The 22,480-nt window shown below is 43.6% G+C and overlaps 1 protein-coding gene across 1 annotated transcript; it reads right to left on the reverse strand.

Moving 5' to 3' along the window:
* Positions 1-19,141: 19,141 nt before the first annotated feature.
* LOC307059453 (DPEP2 neighbor protein-like) lies at positions 19,142-21,291 on the reverse strand (the record flags this gene model as incomplete). The annotated part of the gene is made up of 2 exons (XM_079713417.1): positions 19,142-20,097; positions 21,225-21,291. The coding sequence occupies 2 exons, from the start codon at positions 21,289-21,291 to the stop codon at positions 19,835-19,837; spliced, it is 330 nt and encodes a 109-aa protein (XP_079569543.1). The 3' UTR covers positions 19,142-19,834.
* Between the last annotated feature and the right edge of the window lie 1,189 nt (positions 21,292-22,480).

Here is a 22,480-nt window from a genome sequence, read left to right on the forward strand (position 1 = left end):
TTTATGGCTGAGTAATACTCCATTATATATATAGGCCATATCTTCTTTCTATATTCATCTGTCAATGGACATTTAGGTTGGTTCTATGTCCTGGCTCTTGTAAATAGTGCTACAGTGAATATTGTGATACATGTATCTTTTTGAATTATGGTTTTCTCCGGGTATATGCTCAGTAGGGGGATTGCTGGGTCATGTGGTAGTTCTATTTTTAGCTTTTAAGGAACCTCCATATTGTTCTCCATAGTGGCTGTATCAGTTTACATTCCCACCAACAGTGCAGGAGGGTTCCCTTTTCTCCACACCTTCTGCAGCCTTTATACATTATTGTATTAATTTCTGCTGTGCAGCAAAGTGATTCAGTCATATATATATATATATATATATATATATATATATATATTCTTTTCCATTATGGTTTATCACAGGATACTGAATATAGTTTCCTCTGCTGTACAGTAGGTCTTTGTGGCTTGTCCATCCTATGTAGAATAGTTTGCTTCTGCTATTCCAAAACTCCCAATCTTTCCATCACTCTCTCCTTGGCAACCACAACTCTGTTTTCTATATCTGTGTGTTTGTTTCTGTTTTGCTGACATGTTCATTTGTGTCCTGTTTTCGATTCCACATGTAGGTGATATTATATGGTATTTGTCTTTCTCTTTATGACTTACCTCAGTATCATTATCTCTTTATCCATCCATGTTGCTGCAAATGGCATTATTTCATTCTTTTTTATGTCTGAGTAATATCTATTGTATACGTATACCACACTTTCTTTATACATTCTTTTTTTTTTTTTTTTTTTTTTTTGCGGTACGCAGGCCTCTCACTGTTGTGGCCTCTCCCATTGCGGGGCACAGGCTCCGGACGCGCAGGCTCAGCGGCCATGGCTCACGGGCCCAGCCGCTCCACGGCATGTGGGATCTTCCCAGACCGGGGCACGAACCCGTGTCCCCTGCATCGGCAGGCAGACTCTCAACCACTGCGCCACCAGGGAAGCCCTATACATTCATTTTTTAATGAACATTTAGGTTGTTTCCATGTCTTGGCTATTATAAATAGTGCTTCTATGAACATAGGGTTTTATATATTTTTTGGAATTATAATTTTGTCTAGATATATGTCCAGAAGTGGGATTGCTAGATCATATGGCAACTCTCTTTATAGTTTTTTTGCGGAACCTCCATACTGTTTTCCATAGTGGCTGCACCAACTTACATGGCCACCAACAGTGCTGAAGGGTTCCCTTTTCTCCATACCCCATCCAGCATTTGTTAATTGTAGATTTTTTTTAATGATGGCCATTCTGATCAGTGTGAAGTGATACCTCATTGTAATTTGGATGTGCATTTCTCTAATAATTAGTGATGATTAGCATCTTTTCATGTGCCTATTGGCTATCTGTATGTCTTCTTTAGAGAAATGTTTATTTAGGTCTTCTACCCATTTTTCCATTGAGTTATTTGTTATGTTGTTATTGAGTTGTAGGAGCTGTTTGTATAGTTTGTAAATTAAGCCGTTGTCAGTCTCATCATTTGCTAATATTTTCTCCCAGCCCATAGGTTGTATTTTCATTTTGATTATGGTTTCCTTTGCTGTGCAAAAGCTTATAAGTTTGATTAGTTCCTGTTTCTTTTTTGCTTTTACTGTAAGTCCGCTACGTATGAACAAGTTCTGTTCCAAGAGTGCGTTTGTAAGTCCAATTTGTTTGTAAGTCCAACAAAGTTAGCCGAGGTACCCAGGTTACACAGTCGGCTATATGGTATTGTACCATAATAGGTTTATAATACTTTTCACACAAACAGTATATGAGAAACAAACACAAAAACAAAGAAGACATTTTTAGTCTTACAGTACAGTAACTTGAAAAGTACAGTAATACAGCACAACAGCTGGGATACTGGGGCTGGCATCGAGGGAACAGGCGAGAAGAGTTACTGATTGGAGGAGGGAGAGGAGGCGGGAGATGGTAGAGGTGAAGGATTGTCAGCAGTGGGAGACAGGGGGCACGCTCCAATTTCACTCGTACCTGACATTGATGACGCAGGTTCTGGTTCCTTGCTGGATTTATTCTATCTACCCTCTTGAAGAAATGATCCACTGATGTCTGGGTTGTAGCTCGTTTTTTCTCATCATAGATGATGACATGGTAGCACTGGATTGCATTCTGAATGGCTGCTGCCACCTTTGGGTACCATTGTAGGTTCGAGCCCTGTGCCTCAAAAACTAACAGTGCCTCCTCAAATTTAGAAGATGCCCTTGGCATTTTCTGTGTCATGAATCTCTTCAGTTCTTCAGTTACTTCTTCTTCCTCCTGTCCCTCTTCATCCTTTCTCTGCGCCTCCAATTCCATCAGTAAGCTGCTCATGTTGCACAGCAAGCAGTTCAATGAAATCGTCCTCTTGCAGATCTAGCTCCAGCTTCTCGCTGAGGGTCACTACGTTGCTGAACACCTTTTCAGACTTCTGATCTACCTTCTCAAATCCACAAACACCATGAACAAACTGTGGGCAAAGGTTCTTCCAAACCCCATTCATGGTGACCAACATACACTCACACCATGCAAAGTCAATGTTTTTTATGGCCTTGTAGATGTTATAGTCGTTCCAAAATTGTCCCTAGGTTCTTCCTGATTTCTCACTTACCTTTACTGCCTGACAAAAAGTGTGACATAAATAATATTTCTTGAAAGTCGCTATAACTTCCTGGTCCATAGGATGGATGAGCAATGCAGTATTCGGTGACAGATGCACTACTTTGACGTTGGGAAAAGTCATCCATGAAAGGGGGGTGGCCCAGAGCATTGTCAAGCAGCAAAAGAATGTTTTTCTGGGACGTCCTTCTCCGAGCAATATTTCTCTACATCTCGGACAAAGTGTTGGCAAAATCAGTCCTGGAACGTGGCCTGTGTAATCCAGGATTTGGGGTTACACTTCCACACAATAGGAAGAGAGTCATTGGCTATGTTTTTAAGGGTTCTTGGGTTCTCTGAATGATGAACTAAGAGAGGCTTCAGCTTCATATCACTGGAAGAATTGCCACCAAACAACAGTTAGCCTATCTGTTTCTGCTTTACAGCCCGGCATCAACTTTTCCTTCTTACTGATGTAACTTCGGTCTGGCATCCTCTTCCAGTACAGTTGTGTCTCATCCACATTAAACACCTGGTTGGGTAAATGCACACCATTATCAATAATTTCTCAAAGTGTTTCAGGAAGTTCCTGGACAGCTACCCTATCTGCACCTGCTGCCTCTCCACTTACTTTTACCTTGTTGAGGTTGGCTCTACTCTTGAACCTATGAAAACAGCCATGGCTGGCATTAAAAAATATGCCCTCTGATTCTTTCCCGTGTTTCTTCTTCAAGTCTTCATAAAGGCTTTTAGCTTTCTCTTGAATCACCATAAGCTGAGCAGGATTTAGCGCTGATGTTGATCCTACACCTGCACACTGAGAAGTTTCTCCATCTCCTCCATCACTTTTCCATGCTTCTTTGATATTTTGTCATGAGCATTGAATATTATATTGGCTGTGGGTTTGTCATAAATAGCTTTTATTATGTTGAGATGTTTCCTTTATACCCATTTTAGTAAGCGTTTTTTTTTTTGTTTTTTTTTTTTTGCGTTACGCGGGCTTCTCACCGCTGTGGCCTCCCGTCGCGGAGCACAGGCTCCGGATGCGCAGGCTCAGCGGCCATGGCGCACGGACCCAGCCGCTCCGCGGCATGTGGGATCCTCCCAGACCAGGGCACGAACCCGCGTCCCCCGCATCGGCAGGCGGACTCCCAACCACTGCGCCACCAGGGAAGCCCTAGTAAGCGTTTTTATCATGAATGGATGTTGAAGTTTCTCAAATGCTTTTTCGGCATCTATTGAGATGATCATTTGTTTTGTGTTTTTCCTTTGTTGATGGAGTGTATCATGTTGATTGATTTGCATATGTTGAAACAACTTTGTGACACGGGGGTGAATCAAATTCGATCATGGTGTATGATCCTCTTATGTACTGTCAGATTCGGTTTTCTAATATTCAGTTGAGAATTTTTGCATCCATATTTATCAGAGATATTGGCCTGCAATTTTCTTTTTTGCTAGTGTCTTTCTCTGTGTTGTTTTTTTTTTAAGTCTTTATTGAATTTGTTACAGTATTGCTTCTGTTTTATGTTTTGGTTTCTTATTTGTGAGGCATGTGGGATCTTAGCTCCACCACTAGGCATTGAACCCACACCCCCTGCACTGGAAGGCAAAATCTTAACTGCAGGACCACCAGAAAAGTCCTCATCTGTGTTTTTTTATTTTTCAGTAAGTTTCTTTATTTAGTTATTTTTGGATGCATTGGGTGTTTGTTGCTGTGAACGGGCTCTCTCTAGTTGTGGCGAGTATGGGTTACTCTTTGTTGTGGTGTGCGGGCTGTTCACTGCACTGGCTTCTTTTTTGCAGAGCATGGGCTCTAGGTGCGTGGGCTTCAGTAGTTGTGGCTATCAGGCTCCGTAGTTATGGCTCGTGGGCTGTAGAGCACAGGCTCAGTAGTTGTGGCACACAGGCTTAGTTGCTCCACGGCATGTGAGATCTTCCCGGACCAGGGCTTGAAACTATGTCCCCTGCATTGGCAGATGGATTCTTAACCACTGTGCCACCAGGGAAGTCCCCCCACCATCTGGTTTTGATATCAGGGTGATGGTGGCTTCATAGAATGTCATTGGATGTATTCCTTAATCTTCAATCTTTTCGAAGAGTTTGAGAAGAATCAGTGTAAGTTTTGCTTTGTATATTTGGTAGAATTTGCCTGTGAAACCATCTGATCCTGGATTTTTGTTGGTAGGGAGTTTTTGTAAATTACAGTTTCTATTTTGCTTGTAGTGATCAGTCTGTTCAAGTTATCTATTTCTTCTTGTCAGTTTTGTTTGGCTGTAAAAAACAACATATATTTTTAAGTTATGTTAGCAGCTAAATACTTACCATGTATTAGACCACAAAAGAGCAAAGAAAAAAATATTAAAGTATTTTTTCAAATAGAAAAAGTATTGAAATATTTTTAAGAAATTGGGATAATAGTACTAGTTACAATAATGACAAATTGTTCTGAAATTAAACACTACTTTATCTAAGATGCATATCATATGCTTATCGTTTTACTGTTTTTAAATACATGGAATGTTTTCACCTTTCTAAAGTAATTATTTTATTTTACCTGTATATTGGGAAAAAATTTTAGTTGCACATAATATAAAAAATTACACTTTAATAGGAGACATTAATCCATTTACCTTTGCTGTAGTATTGAAAATACTTAGGTTTAGAGTTACAATGTTATTGAGTACCCTTGTTATTTATTTGTTTATTTGTTTGTTTGTTTGTTTATTTTTTGCGGTACGCGGGCTTCTCAATGTTGTGGCCTCTCCCGTTGCGGAGCACAGGCTCCAGACGTGCAGGCTCAGCAGCCATGGCTCACGGGCCTAGCCGCTCCGTGGCATGTGGGATCTTCCCAGGCCGGGGCACGAACCCGCGTCCCCCGCATCGGCAGGCGGACTCTCAACCACTGCGCCACCAGGGAAGCCCTATTTATTTATTTTTTAAAAAACTTAATTTGGGGGAGGTATAAATTATTTATTTATTTATTTATTTATTTTTAGCATCTTTATTGGACTATAATTGCTTTACAATGGTGTGTTAGTTTCTGCTGTATAACAAAGTGAATCAGCTATACATATAAATATATCCCGATTTCTCCTCCCTCTTGCATCTCCCTCCCACCCTCCGTTTCCCACCCCTCTAAGTGGTCACAAAGCACTGAGCTGATCTCCCCATGCTATGCAGCTGTTTCCTACTAGCTATCTGTTTTACATTTGGTAGTATATATAAGTTAATGCCACTCTCTCACTTCGTCCCGGCTTACCCTTCCCCCTCCCCATGTCCTCAAGTCCATTCTCTACGTCTGTGTCTGTATTCCTGTCCTCCCCGTAGTTTCTTCCCAACCATTTTTTTTTCTTTTTTTAGATTCCATATATATGTGTTAGCATACAGTATTTGTTTTTGTCTTTCTGACTTACTTCACTCTGTATGACAGACTCTAGGTCCATCCGCCTCACTATAAATAACTCAATTTCATTTATTTTTATGGCTGATAATATTCCATTTTATATTGAAGATGTGCAAAATCTTTTTTATCCATTCATCAGTTGATGGACACTTAGGTTGCTTCCATGTCCTGGCTATTGCAAATAGAGTTGCAATGAACATTGTGGAGCATGATTCTTTTTGAATTATGGTTTTCTCTAGGTATATGCCCAGTAGTGGGATTGCTGTGTCATATGGTAGCTCTATTTTTAGTTTTTTAAGGAACCTCCATACTGTTCTCCATAGTGTCTGTGTATCAATTTACATTCCCACCAACGGTGCAAGAGGGTTCCCTTTTCTCCACACCTCTGCAGCATTTATTGTTTGTAGATTTTTTGAATGATGGCCATTCTTACCTGTGTGGGATGATACCTCATTGTAATTTTGATTTGCAATTCTCTAATAATCAGTGATGTTGAGCATTCTTTCATGTGTTTCCTGGCAATCTGTATATCTTCTTTGGAGAAATGTCTAATAGGTCTTCTGCCCACTTTGGATTGGCTTGTTTGTTTCTTTGATATTGAGCTGCAGGGGGTGCTTGTAAAGTTTGGAGATTAATCCTTTGTCAGTTGCTTCATTGGCAAATATTTTCTCCCATTCTGGGGGTTGTCTTTTCATCTTGTTTACATTTTCCTTTGCTGTGCAAAAGCTTTTAAGTCTCATTAGGTCCCATGTTTTTATTTTTATTTTTATTTCCATTTCTCTAGGAGGTGGGTCAAAAAGGATCTTGCTGTGATTGATGTCATAGAGTGTTCTGCCTATGTTTTCCTCTAAGAATTTTATAGTGTCTGGCTTTACATTAAGTCTTTTATCCATTTTGAGTTTATTTTTGTGTATGGTGTTAGGGAGTCTTTTAATTTAATTCTTTTACCTGTAGCTGTCCAGTTTTCCCAGCACCACTTATTGAAGAGGCCGTGATTTCTCCATTCTATATTCTTGCCTCCTTTATCAAAAATAAGGTGACCATATGTGTCTGGGTTTATCTCTGGGCTTTCTCTCCTGTTCCATTGATATATATTTCTGTTTTTGTGCCAGTACCATACTGTGTTGATTACTGTAGCTTTGTAGTATAGTCCGAAGTCAGGGATTCTGATTACTCCAGCTCTGTTTTTCTTCTCAAGATTGCTTTGGCTGTTCGGGGTCTTTTGTGTTTCCATACAAATTGGGAAATATTTTGTGGTAGTTTTCTGAAAAATGCCATTGGTATTTTGATAGGGGTTGCATTGAATCTGTAGATTGCTTTGTGTAGTATAGTCATTTCACAGTGTTGATTCTTCCAATCCAAGAACATGGTATATCTCTCCACCTGTTTGTGTCATCTTTGATTTATTTCATCAGTGTCTTATAGTTTTCTGAGTAAAAGTCTTTTGTCTCCTTAGGTAGGTTTATTCCTAGGTATTTTATTCCTTTTGTTGCATGGGTAAATGGGAGTGTTTCCTTAATTTCTCTTTCAGACTTTTCATCTTTAGTGTATGGGAATGAAAGGGATATCTGTACATTAATTTTGTATCCTGCAGCCTTACAAACTTCATTGATTAACTCTAGTAGGTTTCTGGTAGCACCTTTAGGATTCTCTCTATATAGTATCATGTCATCTAGTGGCAAACAGTGACAGCTTAACTTCTTCTTTTCCGAGTTGGATTCCTTTTATTTCTTTTTCTTATCTGATTGTTGTAGTTAAAAATTCCAAAAGTGTGTTGAATAATAGTGGTGAGAGTGGGCAACGTTGTCTTGTTCCTGATCTTAGTGGAAATGGTTTCACTTTTTCACCATTGAGAACAATGATGACTGTGGGTTTGTCATATATGGCCTTTACTATGTTGAGGAAAGTTCCCTCTATGCCTACTTTCTAGAGGTTTATCATAAATGGCTGTTTAATATTGTCGAAAGCATTTTCTGCATGTATTGAGATGATCATATGGTTTTTTTTTTTTTTTTTTTTTTTTTTTTTTTTTTTTTTGCGGTACGCGGGCCTCTCACTGTTGTGGCCTCTCCCGTTGCGGAGCACAGGCTCCGGATGCGCAGGCTCAGCGGCCATGGCTCACGGGCCCAGCCGCTCCGCGGCATATGGGATCCTCCCAGACCGGGACACGAACCCGTATCCCCTGCATCGGCAGGCGGACTCTCAACCACTGCGCCACCAGGGAGGCCCAGATCATATGGTTTTTATCCTTCAGGATTTTTAATATGGTGTATCACATTGATTTGCATGTATTGAAGAATCCTTGCATCACTGGGATAAACCCAGCTTGATTATGGTGTATGATCCTTTTAATGTGCTGTTGGATTCTTTTTGCTAGTATTTTGCTGAGAATTTTTGCATGTATGTTCATCAGTAATACTGGCCTGTAGTTTTCATTATTTGTGACATCTTTGTCTGGTTTTGGTATCAGGGAGATGGTGGTCTCATAGAATAAGTTTGGGAGTGTTCCTCCCTCTGCTATATTTTGGAAGAGTTTGAGAAGGTTAGGTGTTAACTCTTCTCTAAATATTTGATAGAATTTGCCTTTGAAGCCATCTGGTCCTGGGCTTTTGTTTGTTGGAAGATTTTAATGACAGTCTCAATTTCAGTGCTTCGTTCCTGGTTCAGTCTTGGAAGTTTGTGCTTTTCTAAGAATTTGTCCATTTCTTCCAGGTTGTCCATTTTACTGGCATATAGTTGCTTGCAGTAACCTCTCATAATCCTTTGTATTTCTGCAGTGTCAGTTGTTACTTCTCCTTTTTCATTTGTAATTTTATTGATTTGAGTCTTCTCCCTTTTTTTCTTGATGACTCTGGCTAATGGTTTTATCACTTTTGTTTATCTTCTCAAAGAATCAGCTTTTAGTTTTTTTGATCTTTGCTGTTTCCTTCATTTCTTTTTCATTTATTTCTGATCTGAACGTTATGATTTCTTTCCTCTGCTGACTTTGGGGTTTTTTTTTCTTTCTTTCTCTAATTGCTTTAGGTGTAAGTTTAGCTTGTTTATTTGAGATGTTTCTTGTTTTGTGAGGCAGGATTGTATTGCTATAAACTTCCCTCTTAGAACTGCTTTTGCTGCATCCCATAGGTTTGGGGTCGTCATGTTTTCATTGCCATTTGTTTCTAGGTATTTTTTAATTTCATCTTTGATTTCTTCAGTGATCTCGGTAATAAAGTAGTGTATTGTTTAGCGTCCATGTGGTTGTATTCTTTTACAGATTTTTTTCCTGTAATTGATATCTATTCTGATAGCGTTGTCGGAAAAGATACATGATACAATTTCAATTTTCTTAAATTTACCAATGCTTGATTTGTGACCCAAGATATGATCTATCCTGAAGAATGTTCCTCAAACACTTGAGAAAGAGTGTATTCTGTTGTTTTTGGATGGAATGTCCTATAAATATCAATTAAGTCCATCTTGTTTAATGTATCATTTAAAGCTTGTGTTTCCTTATTTATTTTCATTTTGGATGATCTGTTCATTGGTGAAAGAGGGGTGTTAAAGTCCCCTACTACGATTGTGTTACCTTCGATTTCCCCTTTTATGGCTGTTAGCCTTTTCCTTATGTATGGAGGTGCTCCTATATTGGGTGCATAAATATATACAATTGTTATGTCTTCTTCTTAGGTTTATCCCTTGATGATTATGTAGTGTCCTTCTTTGTCTCCTGTAATAGTCTTTATTTTAAAGTCTCTTTTTTCTGATATGAAAATTGCTACTCTAGCTTTCTTCTGATTTCCATTTGCATGGAATATTTTATTCCATCCCCTCACTTTCAGTCTGTATGTGTCCCTAGGTCTGAAGTGGGTCTCTTGTAGACCGCATATATACCGGTCGTGTTTTCAGATCCATTCAGCCAGTCTATGTCTTTTGGTTGTAGCATTTAATCCATTTACATTTAAGGTAATTATTGATATGTATGTTCTTATTACCATTTTCTTAATTGTTTTGGGTTTGTTATTGTATGTCTTTTCCTTCTCTTGTGTTTCCTGCCTAGAGAAGTTCCTTTAGCATTTGTTGTAAAGCTGGTTTGGTGGTGCTGCATTCTCTTAGATTTTGCTTGTCTGTAAAGGTTTTAATTTCTCTGTCGAATCTGAATGAGATCCTTGCTGGGTAGAGTAATCTTGGTTGTAGCTTTTCCCCTTTCTTCACTTTAAATATGTCCTGCCTGTCCCTTCTGGCTTGCAGAGTTTCTGCTGAAAGATCAGCTGTTAACCTTAGGGGATTCCCTTGTATGTTTTTTGTTGTTTTTCCCTTGCTGCTTTTAATATTATTTCTTTGCATTTAATTTTTGATTAATATGTGTTTTGGCATGTTTCTCCTTGGGTGTATCTTGTATGATACTCTCTGTGCTTCCTGGACTTGATTAACGATTTCCTTTCACATATTAGCGAAGTTTTCAGCTATAATCTCTTCAAATATTTTCTCTGTCTCTTTCTTTTTCTCTTCTACTTCTGTGACCCCTATATTCGAATGTTGGTGTGTTTAACATTGTCCCAGAAGTGTCTCAGATTGTCCTCAATTCTTTTCATTCTTTTTTCTTTATTCTGCTCTGTGGTAGTTATTTCCACTATTTTATCTTCCAGGTCATTTATCCATTCTTCTGCCTCAGTTATTCTGCTATTGTTTCCTTCTAGAAAATTTTCAATTCCATTTACTGTGTTGTTCATCATTGTTTGTTTGCTCTTTAGTTCTTCTAGGTCCTTGTTAAACATGTCTTGTATATTCTCCATTCCAGTTCCAAGATTTGGGATCATATTTAGTATCATTACTCTGAATTCTTTTTCAGGTAGACTGCCTATTTCCTCTACATTTGTTTGGTCTGGTGGGTTTTTACCTTGTTCCTTCATCTGCTCTGTGTTTCTCTGTCTTCTCATTTGGCTTTGTGGACGGTGTTTGGGGTCTCCTTTACGCAGGCTGAAGATTCGTAGTTCCCGTTGTTTTTGGTGTCTGCCCCCAGTGGCTAAGGTTGGTTCAGTGGGTTGTGTATGCTTTCTGGTGGAGAGGACTGGTGCCTGTGTTCTGGTGGGTTTGTCTGGATCTTGTCTTTCTGTTGGGCCGGTCCGCATCCGGTGTTGTGTTTTGGGGTGTCTGTGACCTATTATGATTTTAGGCAGCCTCTCTGATAATTGGTGGGCCTGCATTCCTGTCTTGCTAGTTGTTTGGCATTGGATGTCCAGCACGGGATCTTACTGGTCTTTGAGTGGAGCTGGGTCTTAGCATTGAGACGGATATCTCTGGGAGGCTTTCGCCGTTTTGATATTACAAGGTGCCCAAGGTCTCTGGTAGACCAATATTCTGAACTCTGCTCTCCCAACTCAGAGGCATAGGCCTGACACCCGGCTGGAGCACCAAGACCCTCTCAGCCACACAGCTGAGGGTGAGAGCAAGAGCTAGCTTTGGTACATCTCAAAGAACACCAATGAGATTCACTCACCATTTTCTCTCCATCAGTGAAGAAAACAAAATTCAGTGTTCGGTGAGTCAGCCACCTTGGTAGCCAGCCTCCAAGAAGGCCCTAATCATACCCTAATTATCTCCCAGTCATCATGCACCTGTGTGCCTCCTCACAGTTGAAAAGGGCTGATGTTTTAACTAATAAGACATTGCAGAAATGACAAAGTGCAGCTTCCAAAGGTATAAAAGATATTGGAGCTTCTGCTTTGGTTTCTGCTAGATCACTCATCCTGCGGTAAGCCAGCTGCCATGTCATGAGGACACTCAAGCAGCCCTAAGGAGAGATTCATGTGGCAAGGAGCTGAGGCCTCTTACTTACAGCCACATGAGTGAGTCATCTCACAAGTCACAATACTTAATTTTATTTATTTATGGTTGTGTTAGGTCTTTGATGCTGCACAGGGTTTCTCTAGTTGTGTCGAGCAGGGGCTACTCATCATTGTGGTGCATGGGTTTCTCCTTGCTGTGGTTTCTCTTCTTGTTGAGTATGGGCTCTAGGTGCATGGACTTCAGTAGTTGTGTCACGCAGGCTCAGTAGTTGTTGCTTGCAGGCTCTAGAACGCAGGCCAAGTAGTCGTGGCACACGGGCTTAGTTGCTCTACAGCCTGTGGGATCTTCCCAGACCAGGGATTGAACCCCTGTCCCCTGCATTGGCAGGCAAATTCTTACCCACTGAGCTACCAGGGAAGTCCAGTGTGCTCTTTTTTAAACCTAGTCTGTTTTCATTCTTTTCTATCTTAACTGTTCTATATTAAATTAAAAAAATAATACTCCTTTCTACCCCTCCTCTTTGAGGATGATGTATGAAGAAGTATGTCTTATTTATTCATCTGAAATTTTCACCTTACTTTTAAGAAGTAATCACAATGTCAAGTATTTAATACCTTTCACTTCCACCTTGAAAAGCATGGATATTAAAGTGCTAATATAATTACCTTCCCTAGTCTATCAGTTTTACTTTTTGTTATGTATAAAAAACAACTAAAAATATGCATGGTTTGTAAGGAAATGACAAATTTCAGAAAATTCAGAATCTGCATACACTCTATACATAGCTTCTAGATACAGACACAGAAAATTGCCAGATACTCAGAGCCCCCCCTTGTCCAATTCTAGTGACTCCCCTTAAGGTTTAATATTGTTCTGGTATCTAACAAAAAGATCACTTTACCTGTATTTTGTATTTTATATAAATGTAATGGCACAGTAAAATCACTTTTGGATTGGGCTTTTTGATTTTATGTTGTTTATGAATACGCCTATATGGTTGCCTGTTGTTGTTGTCATGCAGTGACACTGTTGCATAGGATTCCATAGTGTAAATATTTAACTATTAATTAATTTTTTCCAAAATGTATTACAATATGAGTGATTTTCAGTTTGGGTCTATTGAGAATTGCACTGGTATACACATACTAGAACTTGAGCTTTGGTGGTATGTGTATAAATTATTGTTCAATATACATGTAGTAGTAAAATTTTTGACTCATAGCTTTCATCTGTTTATCTTTTTAGATATTTCTAAATATTTTCAAAACATTTGTATGATTTTTCATCCTCAGCAGCAGTGAATGAGATTCAAGGATTACACACATTCTTGTCAAACTTGATAATACCTGTCATTTTCATTTGAACTTTCTGGTTGGTGAGTGATAATTCTAGGTATGACTCTTTTGCATTTAATTGACTACTAAGAAGCCAAGCATCTTTTGATATGTTTACTTAACGTTCTGTACTCTCTTTCTTGAAATATCTTTTGGTATATTTTTCCCATCTTTGCTATTACATTATCTTCTTATTGAAGACTTTTTTTTTTTTTAACATCTGAAGACTTCTTATTTAGGAGTTTTAAATATATACTTGATATAAGTTCTTCTGTCTTTCTGTCTCTCCTCTTTCTTTAGATGAGTGTCAGTTTTTAATGTTAATAACATCTAATTTGTTATTTTCTTCTATTTAGTCTTATTTCTATTTATTTATGTAATCTTCTTATCTGTTGCAGAACACATTATATATTCTAAACCACAAATATGTTTTCGTTTCTTCAATAAATCTAACTGTTAAGCTTTAAATTTAAGTTAACTTTCTGAACTAAATATGTTGTATCATAGTGAGCATTAATTTGTCTATGACAGCTGAAAGGTTACATTTATTCAGAAAATGTTGTATTCAGCTTTCTTTTCATTTGCTCCTACTTCTCATTGATTCACAGAGGCAAACATCACTTCACCCATGGATCTGACTTTTCTTGATTTCTCATGGTCATTCTCATTAATTCTTCTTGCCTCATGAAATCTTTAGGCATTGCATTATTCCACAAAAGCAAAAAGCTTCCTTGGGCCTTTTTCCTCAGGAGATTGATTATTCCCACATTTTAAATGGGAGATTGCAATAAGTTAGGAGAAAATGCCACAGGGGTCTCTCTCTTTTTTTTTTTTTCTTTCACATCTTGTATCAGCCTCTGCTTGCACTCTGTGTTCAAAGATTTTTGTACAACACATTGATAGAAGTGCCAGGTGTTTCTCTCCTTGGGGCAAAAGACAGATTAATTACCTGACAAATAAAATAAAGACAGTGTCCTTCTCTGTTCACATGTTGGAAAGGATTGCTTGCATCCTAATTTAAAAGTTTCAGGTGAGTGAAGCTTAAGATTCCAAAGCTTTAATCCATATTTGCACCATGCACAACATCCAACAGGACTGCTTTACATAACCCCATGAGACTTTTGTGTGCAAGTGAAATAGATAAAAATATAAAACTATTGCTGTCTTTTTGGGTCATAAAAAAGATTTTTTGTCTCATTTAAAATATTTTTTTTTCTAAAATCCAAAAACGTATCAGGCTAAAATATTGGAATTTCAAACATGGTAAAACCCCTTTTGAACGATGCGAAGTGAGACTTCTTTGCAGTGCTGATTTGCATTGCCCACTTCCTTGGTTGGCCAAAAAGGGCCTACGCGTTTTTTCCTTAATATATTCAGGAAAAAAAAACGTACGCCCATTTTGGCCAACTGCATCATTGTCAAAGTTCTGCCGCTTTTCGTGTGCTTTAAAGGCGACTCCGATCTACCTCTTGAAAACGGTTTCCTGCAATTCTGCCTTGTTTTCAAATCCTCTTCGTTGCCTTACCTCATCAATAAGGTACGAAAGTTATCATTTATTATCCTGCAGGTTTGTGAATTTTAGTGCCTCTGAGATTCATTTTTCAACTCGCCTTTTTGGGAGCTGGCCTCCAAACCGCAGGATTGCTTCAGGCCCTATTCTGGTTCCGGGGGGCAGGCAGAGCCTTTGGTTAATTCTTCTTCCTGATTGGAAATTAGAGTGACATGTGTCTGTCCAAACACCTAGAGCTGATCTCTCATTGGTTCCCCCTCTACCCGTTCAACCTCTGGACAAATTGCAAACTGTACGAAACAGGAGGTTAAAGGTGCTGATTCTCCAAGTGGGGAGATTGTTGGTAAAGCAGCTGGAATGGCGAACCCGAGCACCACGAGATGAAAAATGAGGTGCGTTTTAGAAACGTTTCCCGATCATATGGTGTACCATCCTCTGGGTTTCCCATGCATGTTTTAGCTGTAGGAAGATTCCCTTGAACCCGGAGATTTCTGACCCATGGAATGGGTAGCACGCAGTATTACTTTAAAGGGTCTGCATTTGCTCACGCAACCTCACCAATCCGGTCGCCCCCAAGAGTGTCCAGCCTTATGTCTCTTCCAGCTGTGGGTCTAGATGTGGTCAATCCAGGTTGCATCACAGCCACTGAACGAATTTTGTAAGAATTTCTCTCTCTTTCACTATCTTTGCTTTTTTTTGTAATTTGTATTTATAATGGGATTTAGCTGATTTTCAATGCTGTGTTTGTGCCCCTTTACACCCACTATATTCACTTACCGAGAAATATCAATAAATACTTTTTAAGATTCTTACTACGTGGATATATTCTTCTGTGGTGCATAAGGTGTGTTGAGTCCAGTTCACTGAGCAATGAGTATGTCTTCTCTATTACATATTTGGTTGATTGAACGGTATCTGTGCTAATTTCAAACTGTTGTTTTATGCATCACCCCACCTCACCTTTCCCCTTAAGCAGCCATAAGTGTGTTTTCTAAATGTGTGACTCTGTTCTGTTTTGTAATTTAGTTCATATAGCGATTTTTACATTCCGTCTATAACTGATATCTTATGATAAGTTTCTTTATCTGTGTGACATATTTCTCTTAGAATCATCGTACCTAAATCCACTCATTATGCTGCTACTAGCCTTAGGACATTGATTTCATGGCTGAGTGATATTCCATTGTACATAAGTATTACAACTTGTTTATCCATTTTTCTCTTTCATGAGATACTTAAGGTGTACCTGAGTCGAGGATTTTGTGAACACAGCAGCCCTAAAATTTGGGGTGCCTGTGTCCTGTCGATTTTTGGTTTTCTCAAGATATAAGCCCATGAGTGGAAGTGCCCTGTGCTCTGTAGCTCTGTTTTTTAGATGTTTTAGGAAACACCATACAATTTTCGAGAGTGGCCGTTGGCAATTTATATCACGCCCATCAGCGTAAAAAAGCTCCCTTTTCTCCTTGACTTGTCCTGCATTTCTGGTTTTTACACTTTTTCAGCATGGCCCTTTTGACCAATGCCTAGTGAGACTTCTTTGCAGTGTTGATTTGCATTGCCCGCTTGTTTGGTTGGCCAAAAGGGGTGAATGCGTTTTTTCCTGAATATATTCAGGTGCTCACCAGGGCATGTAGCAGGTGTGGGTGAGTGTCACGTAGCGCACACCCAGCGCATAGAAGGTACACAAGATGGAGAGGCTACTGTCCAGTGAGTGGCCGCCCTCCACACCAGTAAGGCAAGCCAACTTCCGGGTATTGTTGAGAGCTGGGGGCACGTAGGTCAGATGATCATTTTTAGAGGCAGGGGTAGCTTACTGAAGTCCCTAACACCCACTACCACCAGTCTGTTTACCTTTTTTTTTGGCCGTGCCACGCAGCATGAGGGCTCTTAGTTCCCCCACCGGGAATCAAACCCGACCCCCCTGCAGTGGAAGCGTGGAGTCTTAACCTCTAGACTACCAGGGAAGTCCCCCGTCTACCTTTAACTGAGGTCACAAGCTCCAGCTCAGAATAGGAGGCACACATGAGGCGGATGAGGTCAATTTGTTCCAGGATGAGGCGCACAGCATCCCGTTCGTGGGTCTGGCATGGGACTAGGCTGACCAGAACTGAGGGAAGGCCAGGGCTTAGTTTGGGCTTTGGAACTCCTTGGGCTTCTCATAGCCTCCTCAGCTGGCACAGCACTTACTGTGCCCAGAAGTCACATGTAACGCGTTGCTTTTTCTGTGGTACTTGGAAGCCCGTCAGGTGGGCTCACTGTGACCCCTGTAGCCCCCAGCATCCATGGCATGGCACTTTCTAGGTCACTATGGTAACTTCGTTCCAATGTGACTAACCTGTGGTCTCTGTGGCCCCCAAACTGCCCCACATTCCCCAGCAGCCATGGTGGCACCTTGTGTGTCCCTTTGGTACCTGGCCACCCACGAGACCATCTTTCAGCCTGTCCAAGCTGGTCTAGCCATGGCTGAAATTGCGCAGATTACCATGCTATAGCCCATTTTGGTAAAACTGCCTCAGGACCAGGGGCATGTTGTTGTGGCTGGAGGGAGGTCAAGGCAAATGGGTGGGCTCCTTAGGTCTTGGGATCGGGCAGGACACATTGCCTGGCCTGGGCCAGCCTGGGGGTCCCCCACCTCACACTGTCACACAGACTATACTAGGAGCAGCTGAGGCCTGGGCTGAGGGTTTCCCACCAGGGAGGGGATGACAGAGAAGGGGAAGGGCATCCATAGATGATGGAGAGGACATCCAGGGGTGGTGTGAGGGAGCCTCCCCACTAGCGCTACATGCTCCGGACCTCCTCCCCTGCCCAGGGCCAGGTTAGGCCCCCACAGGCCCCCAGCAGCCCGCACACACTGCAGCCACCCTTCCACAAGCGGTAAGTCCCGCATCAGGGCCCGCGTGCGCTCCCGCGGACTTGGGGTGCTGGAGGTGCCCAGCGTGGTCTGCAGGAGGGTTACTGATCACAGCAGCAGACCCAGCAGGAGCAGCAGGCACAGCAGAGGCCGCTGGCTGCGTGCACGGGGACCTTCGAGGTCCCTGGGCCGCAAGCTGCGCAGGGCAAGGCAGGCGGGCAGAGGCGGGTCTGAGAGGGGCGGGCGATGGGGTTCTGCCCGTCGACACAGGCCACCCAGCGGCGCGGCCTCGCGAGGGGGGCGGGGTGAGGGAGGGGATACAGAGTCACAGGACCCTGCGACCCGTGTGCGGAGAGCCGCGATCCGGGAAGCCCTGCAGCCACAGGGCGGCACTGCCCTCCCGCCCCCTGCTCAGAGGCAGCTCCCGCGGGCTAAGCTGGCCTCTGCTGAGAGCCCACTCGCCTCCCATCGCGGGTTCCCTCCGCCCCCGCCCCTCTTCCCACACCCACTGCTCCGAGGGGGCGCCCTAGGGTGCTCTCCCCCGCCTCTAACCTTCCTGTCCAAAATGGGGTGCTTCTCTCAGAGGGCCACCTGCAGCCCGTGGCCTCCCGGGAGCACACCTCGTCCCCATCTGCCTGCAGCTGGCCCCGCCCACCCCGAGGGCTGCGTGCGAGGGTCTCTGTGGCCACAGTTGCTCTGGGCTCCCGGTTTCCCGGTACTGGGCCATGGGGGCTGGTGTGGGGGAAGAGATAATTTCTGGAAATGGGGGGGTAACCTTGTGAGCTCTGGATTCAGGAGGGGGCCCTCTGTCCCCGACCTTCTCTCTCCTCCTACTTGACTCCCCAACCTGCATGACCATTCTCTGGGGACTTGAACCAGCGCCTGGGAACTATCAGGAACCTCCCCCACTTCTGTCAGCCAGCCTCAGGAGAGCGCCCTCAGGAGCTGCTACACCTCCCCAGGGCCTGAATAGAGGGACTTTTGGGATGTGAACTGAACAAGCTTCTGGGGAGAGTCAACACCCTTTTACTCAACAGAGCAGGAACTCAGTCAGTAGGCTATTTGTGTGGAAGGAAATGAAGTCGCTTCCATGGCAGAAGAGCCCCCACCGCAGCAACCTTCGTCCCAGAGCTGCTGGCTGACCTTCTGGCCAGGATCCCTCCTACCTCAGTGTGGAAGGCCCAGCCTCGTGGAGAAGTGTAGGTTCTGAAGAAAGACCTGGCACCTGGGTTCTGCTGCTACACTTGCCTTATCTCGTGGCCCTTGTGGCTCTAGCTTTCCCAGAAACCTCAAGGGCTAAGTGCCTGTGCTTGCTCAGAGGCCGCACGCCATTCCCCATTTCCAGCCTCAGGCCCTCCCTCTAGCTGCCTCCTCTAGGGACCCCCTCCCCCCAACACACACACACACACACACACGCACACTGGGGGATGTGCCTTCTCACAGCAGCTCAACCACTGAGATGATTTAGGGGCTGTGCCCAAACTCCTGCATCCCCAGCCTCTCAAGTTTTTGCTCTGATCCCTGGCACCCCCTGGAGCTGTTCCACCTTTGGAACCTTTCCCAGGTGGCAGGAGTGCCTAGCACAGGGGTAGTGACCTAAGTCTGAGCACTGGCGACCCTACAAATCTGTTACAGAAAAGCATTTCATTGAGCAGTAAGGGACGCCACTGGGGACGGAAAGGGCTGGTAATAAAGAAGCATGTGAACCTCGGGGCGGGGTGCGTGCTGCTTGACTCTCCATCCTGTTCTTGCTTCAGGGAGCAGGGCTTCCTGGGCCTCTCTACCCTGCCTCCTGAGACCCCAGGCAGGAGGCTCTTTGGGAAGCCACAGATTGCTGCTTTCAGTTTCAAAAAGCCCAGCTCCCCCCTGGTTTGTGGTGGTGGCCGCTGACGATGGCTCAGGGCAGGAGCCCATGTGGTAGACTGCTAAGGCTTCTCTGCACCCTGTCTCTGCTCCTGCATCCTCCTCGGCTCGCAGAGTGCAGACTTCACTTTCTCCAGCTCACAAAGGGGCCCGTGAGGATTGAGCAGAGGAATGCCAGGTTTTCTTCCAGGCCAGCTTCCGCCCTGGGATGTTCAGGGCAGACTCTCATTTCAAACCTCACTTTCTGAGGCTCCTGGCTTATGGCCATTTAGTGTGCAGGGAGGCTCCTGGCTGAGGAAGGCTCAGAACGACGCAGGTTCTAATCTGTGGTAGTGGGCAGTGGGGGGTGGGCGGGAGGGGTCACTGCAGGAAGAGGCATTCGCTGTCTCAGGCAGTTAAACCATTGCCCTGTCTTCAGAATGGTTCAGCCAGCAAGAGTCTGTGGAGCCCGCCTCCTGGCACCATGCTACAATCGCCGGATTTTGGGTCTGGAGCAACCGAGATCTTCGTCCGACTCTTCCGGAGCGTGCTTTCTCTCGGGAGCACATCTGGGGACTGGCTTCTCGGCTTCCGCCTTTGCTGGCGTGGCCAAAGGAGCACCCCCGTAGGCCCGGTAGCCACCAACCAGGCAGTATGTCTCCCCATGCCGGCCCAACTGCGTTTCTCCACACCCTCGGTTGAGGACATGGTAGTGACCAGGTTTAGGAGGAGAAATGGGAGCCACAGCTGCTGCAAAGAAAATCAGAACTGATCAGTCACTTCTGCTGTACACAGTCTCCTGCCAGAATTTCCCTCTCTCATGTCTCTCCCAGTTTCTGGCTGAAGACCTTTAATCTACTTGACATCCGAAACACAGCCTTGGCCCATCACCTCTATGAGTCCCTAGAGAAGGGACACTGGCTACAAAAGCAATTCCTAGAGCCTACGGCTGCATCAGGTGAGGTAGTCTCTTCACCGTTGCCAGGGAAAACAGTAGAACCCGAAAGAAATTGCAATCATGATCCTCTCCATCTCTCCCTTCCACAACAGAGAAAACATTTCTTGCAGTGTGTCACTTCTGAGGCTTTAATGGAAACGTCTTTCAAGTTTTGGAAAAAGATAATCTAATATAAATAGGTTAAGGACCCCTCCCACTTTGGCAACCCCTCTTGGGCCCCATTTATAATGCCTGTTACAACCACACTGAACTCTAGCCGTCTGATACTTTTATCTAGATTAGAACAAGGCCAAATACTGAGGCAGAGTGATCAGGAGACTCAGAACCGGGTTCTGGGTACCAAGTGTAGGCTCACATCCACCCAGCCTCCTGGGACACCATCTGCTCAGCCCTCCAGTCTCACTAGCACTTCATCACCCCCCTTGGTTCTTCCGGTATTCCCATGAATATGGCACCACCCTCTCCCCTAGTACTCAGCAGCTCAGTATGGGATGTGTCTGAGGGGACCGATATAGATGTGTACATGACAGCACAGAGGTACCTGGGTTTGAAGGTGTGGTTCAAGAGTGGCCCTCTTCCTCAAACTGCTCCGTTTACCATCTGCCAACAAAAATGCACTTGCCTTTTGCTAAGAGGCCAATCAGGAAAGGGTCTGAATGGAAGCATCCTGTAGCCCAAAGTGGAAGGCAACATTTATAAAGATCAGAAGCTTCCTGAACACTAGTTCAGCGATGACCTTTCACTTGTCCTCAGCAGTGAGCACTGTGGGACCCTGAAGGTGTCCCAGGTCACTGGTATTACTTACAGCTGGGAAAGTGCTGAGGTTTACGTAGTGGGCACGCCCCACAGGAACATGTGGCAGCCAGGTGAGGTTGTGTGTACACCATGCCTCTTCTACAGATGCCCGGTCTCGGTGTACCTGCTGCACTGCCCAGCCAGGGAACAGAGCACAGGTTTGAGTAAATATAGACGATCCGGTCAGACATTCTCTCTCAGACAACCAAAGAGATTGGTATCTGGTGGAGAACTGGTAGGGAAGTTTCTCTGAGGGCAGCACGTTTCCATAGTTACGCTGCCATGGAAACTGTGAGAAGGCCTGTGAGGTCATCACCACCCAGTGAGGTCATAATAAGGAACCTGTGACTTGCTGTCAGGCTTCAGGAGGAGGGGCAGTTTTGTGGAGGAGCGCAGGGTGGAGGCAGAGGTGCTCTGCCTGGCCCCTCACACCTGGGCCTCCCCGCCCATGCTCTAGTCTAGTAGACACCCCACGTGGGGCATGCAGGTGGGCTGGTACAGCCCCAGGGGCCCCAGGAGGGCAAGAGAGACCCACATTCTGAAATTGGCTTGAGAGGCAAGATTAACGTTAAGAGACAGCTAGGTTGTATGGCACTGACCCTAAGAGGAAGAGAATTGTGTGGACTGGGGAATCAGGGAAGGCTCCTTGGCAGTGGGCCTGAAGGACAAGTGAGATTTGGACCCATGGGGAAGAGAGGGAAGACATTCCAGTTTGGAAGAATACAAGCAAAGACACACTCTTCTCGACCTTGTCCTGCCCCAAATATAAATTCATAGAACCCTCATATTTTTACACCTGAGGGCTTAGAAAAACCAAGATGTTAAGGAGCCTGCCCAGTGTTACACAGCTAGTGGAGAGGGGTTCTGCTCAATGGTTACGTTCATGTCGGGGTCCCGGATTTACAGCTGATAGGAATGTGAGGACAAGCTCATGCCGTTTCAAACATTTCCAAGTGATACTGAGAGAAGTGTTAAAGGTGCAAAATGAGGGTGCTGAATGACCTCACAAAGTGGGAATGGTGGGCCCATTTTAATATGAAATTCAAAACAAATTCATGACAAAAGGACACAATACAAAATGACAACGTAATCATTCCACTCCCCTCTCCCCTAGAAGTAAAAATCATTACAATCCTCTCTCTCTCCACCATGAAAGGATGAGAGAAAGGCTCAGCAGCAGCCCCCGTGAAAATCACGGTCAACACTGTGAAGAGGGGTTAGTAAGACAACTTGGTCCGACTCAGAGAAGGAAAGAGACAACTCTGCCCTTAGCCTGATCAGGCCCACAGGAAGGAACCACATTTGGGGCAGCTTTTGATAGTGTGGCAATGAGAGAGAACCTTCTTTAGGAGGGGACTCCCTGTTGCCGACCTTGAAAAA

This window comes from Hyperoodon ampullatus (assembly GCF_949752795.1).
Source record: "Hyperoodon ampullatus genome assembly, chromosome: 10".
In the NCBI taxonomy this organism is placed as follows: domain Eukaryota; kingdom Metazoa; phylum Chordata; class Mammalia; order Artiodactyla; family Ziphiidae; genus Hyperoodon; species Hyperoodon ampullatus.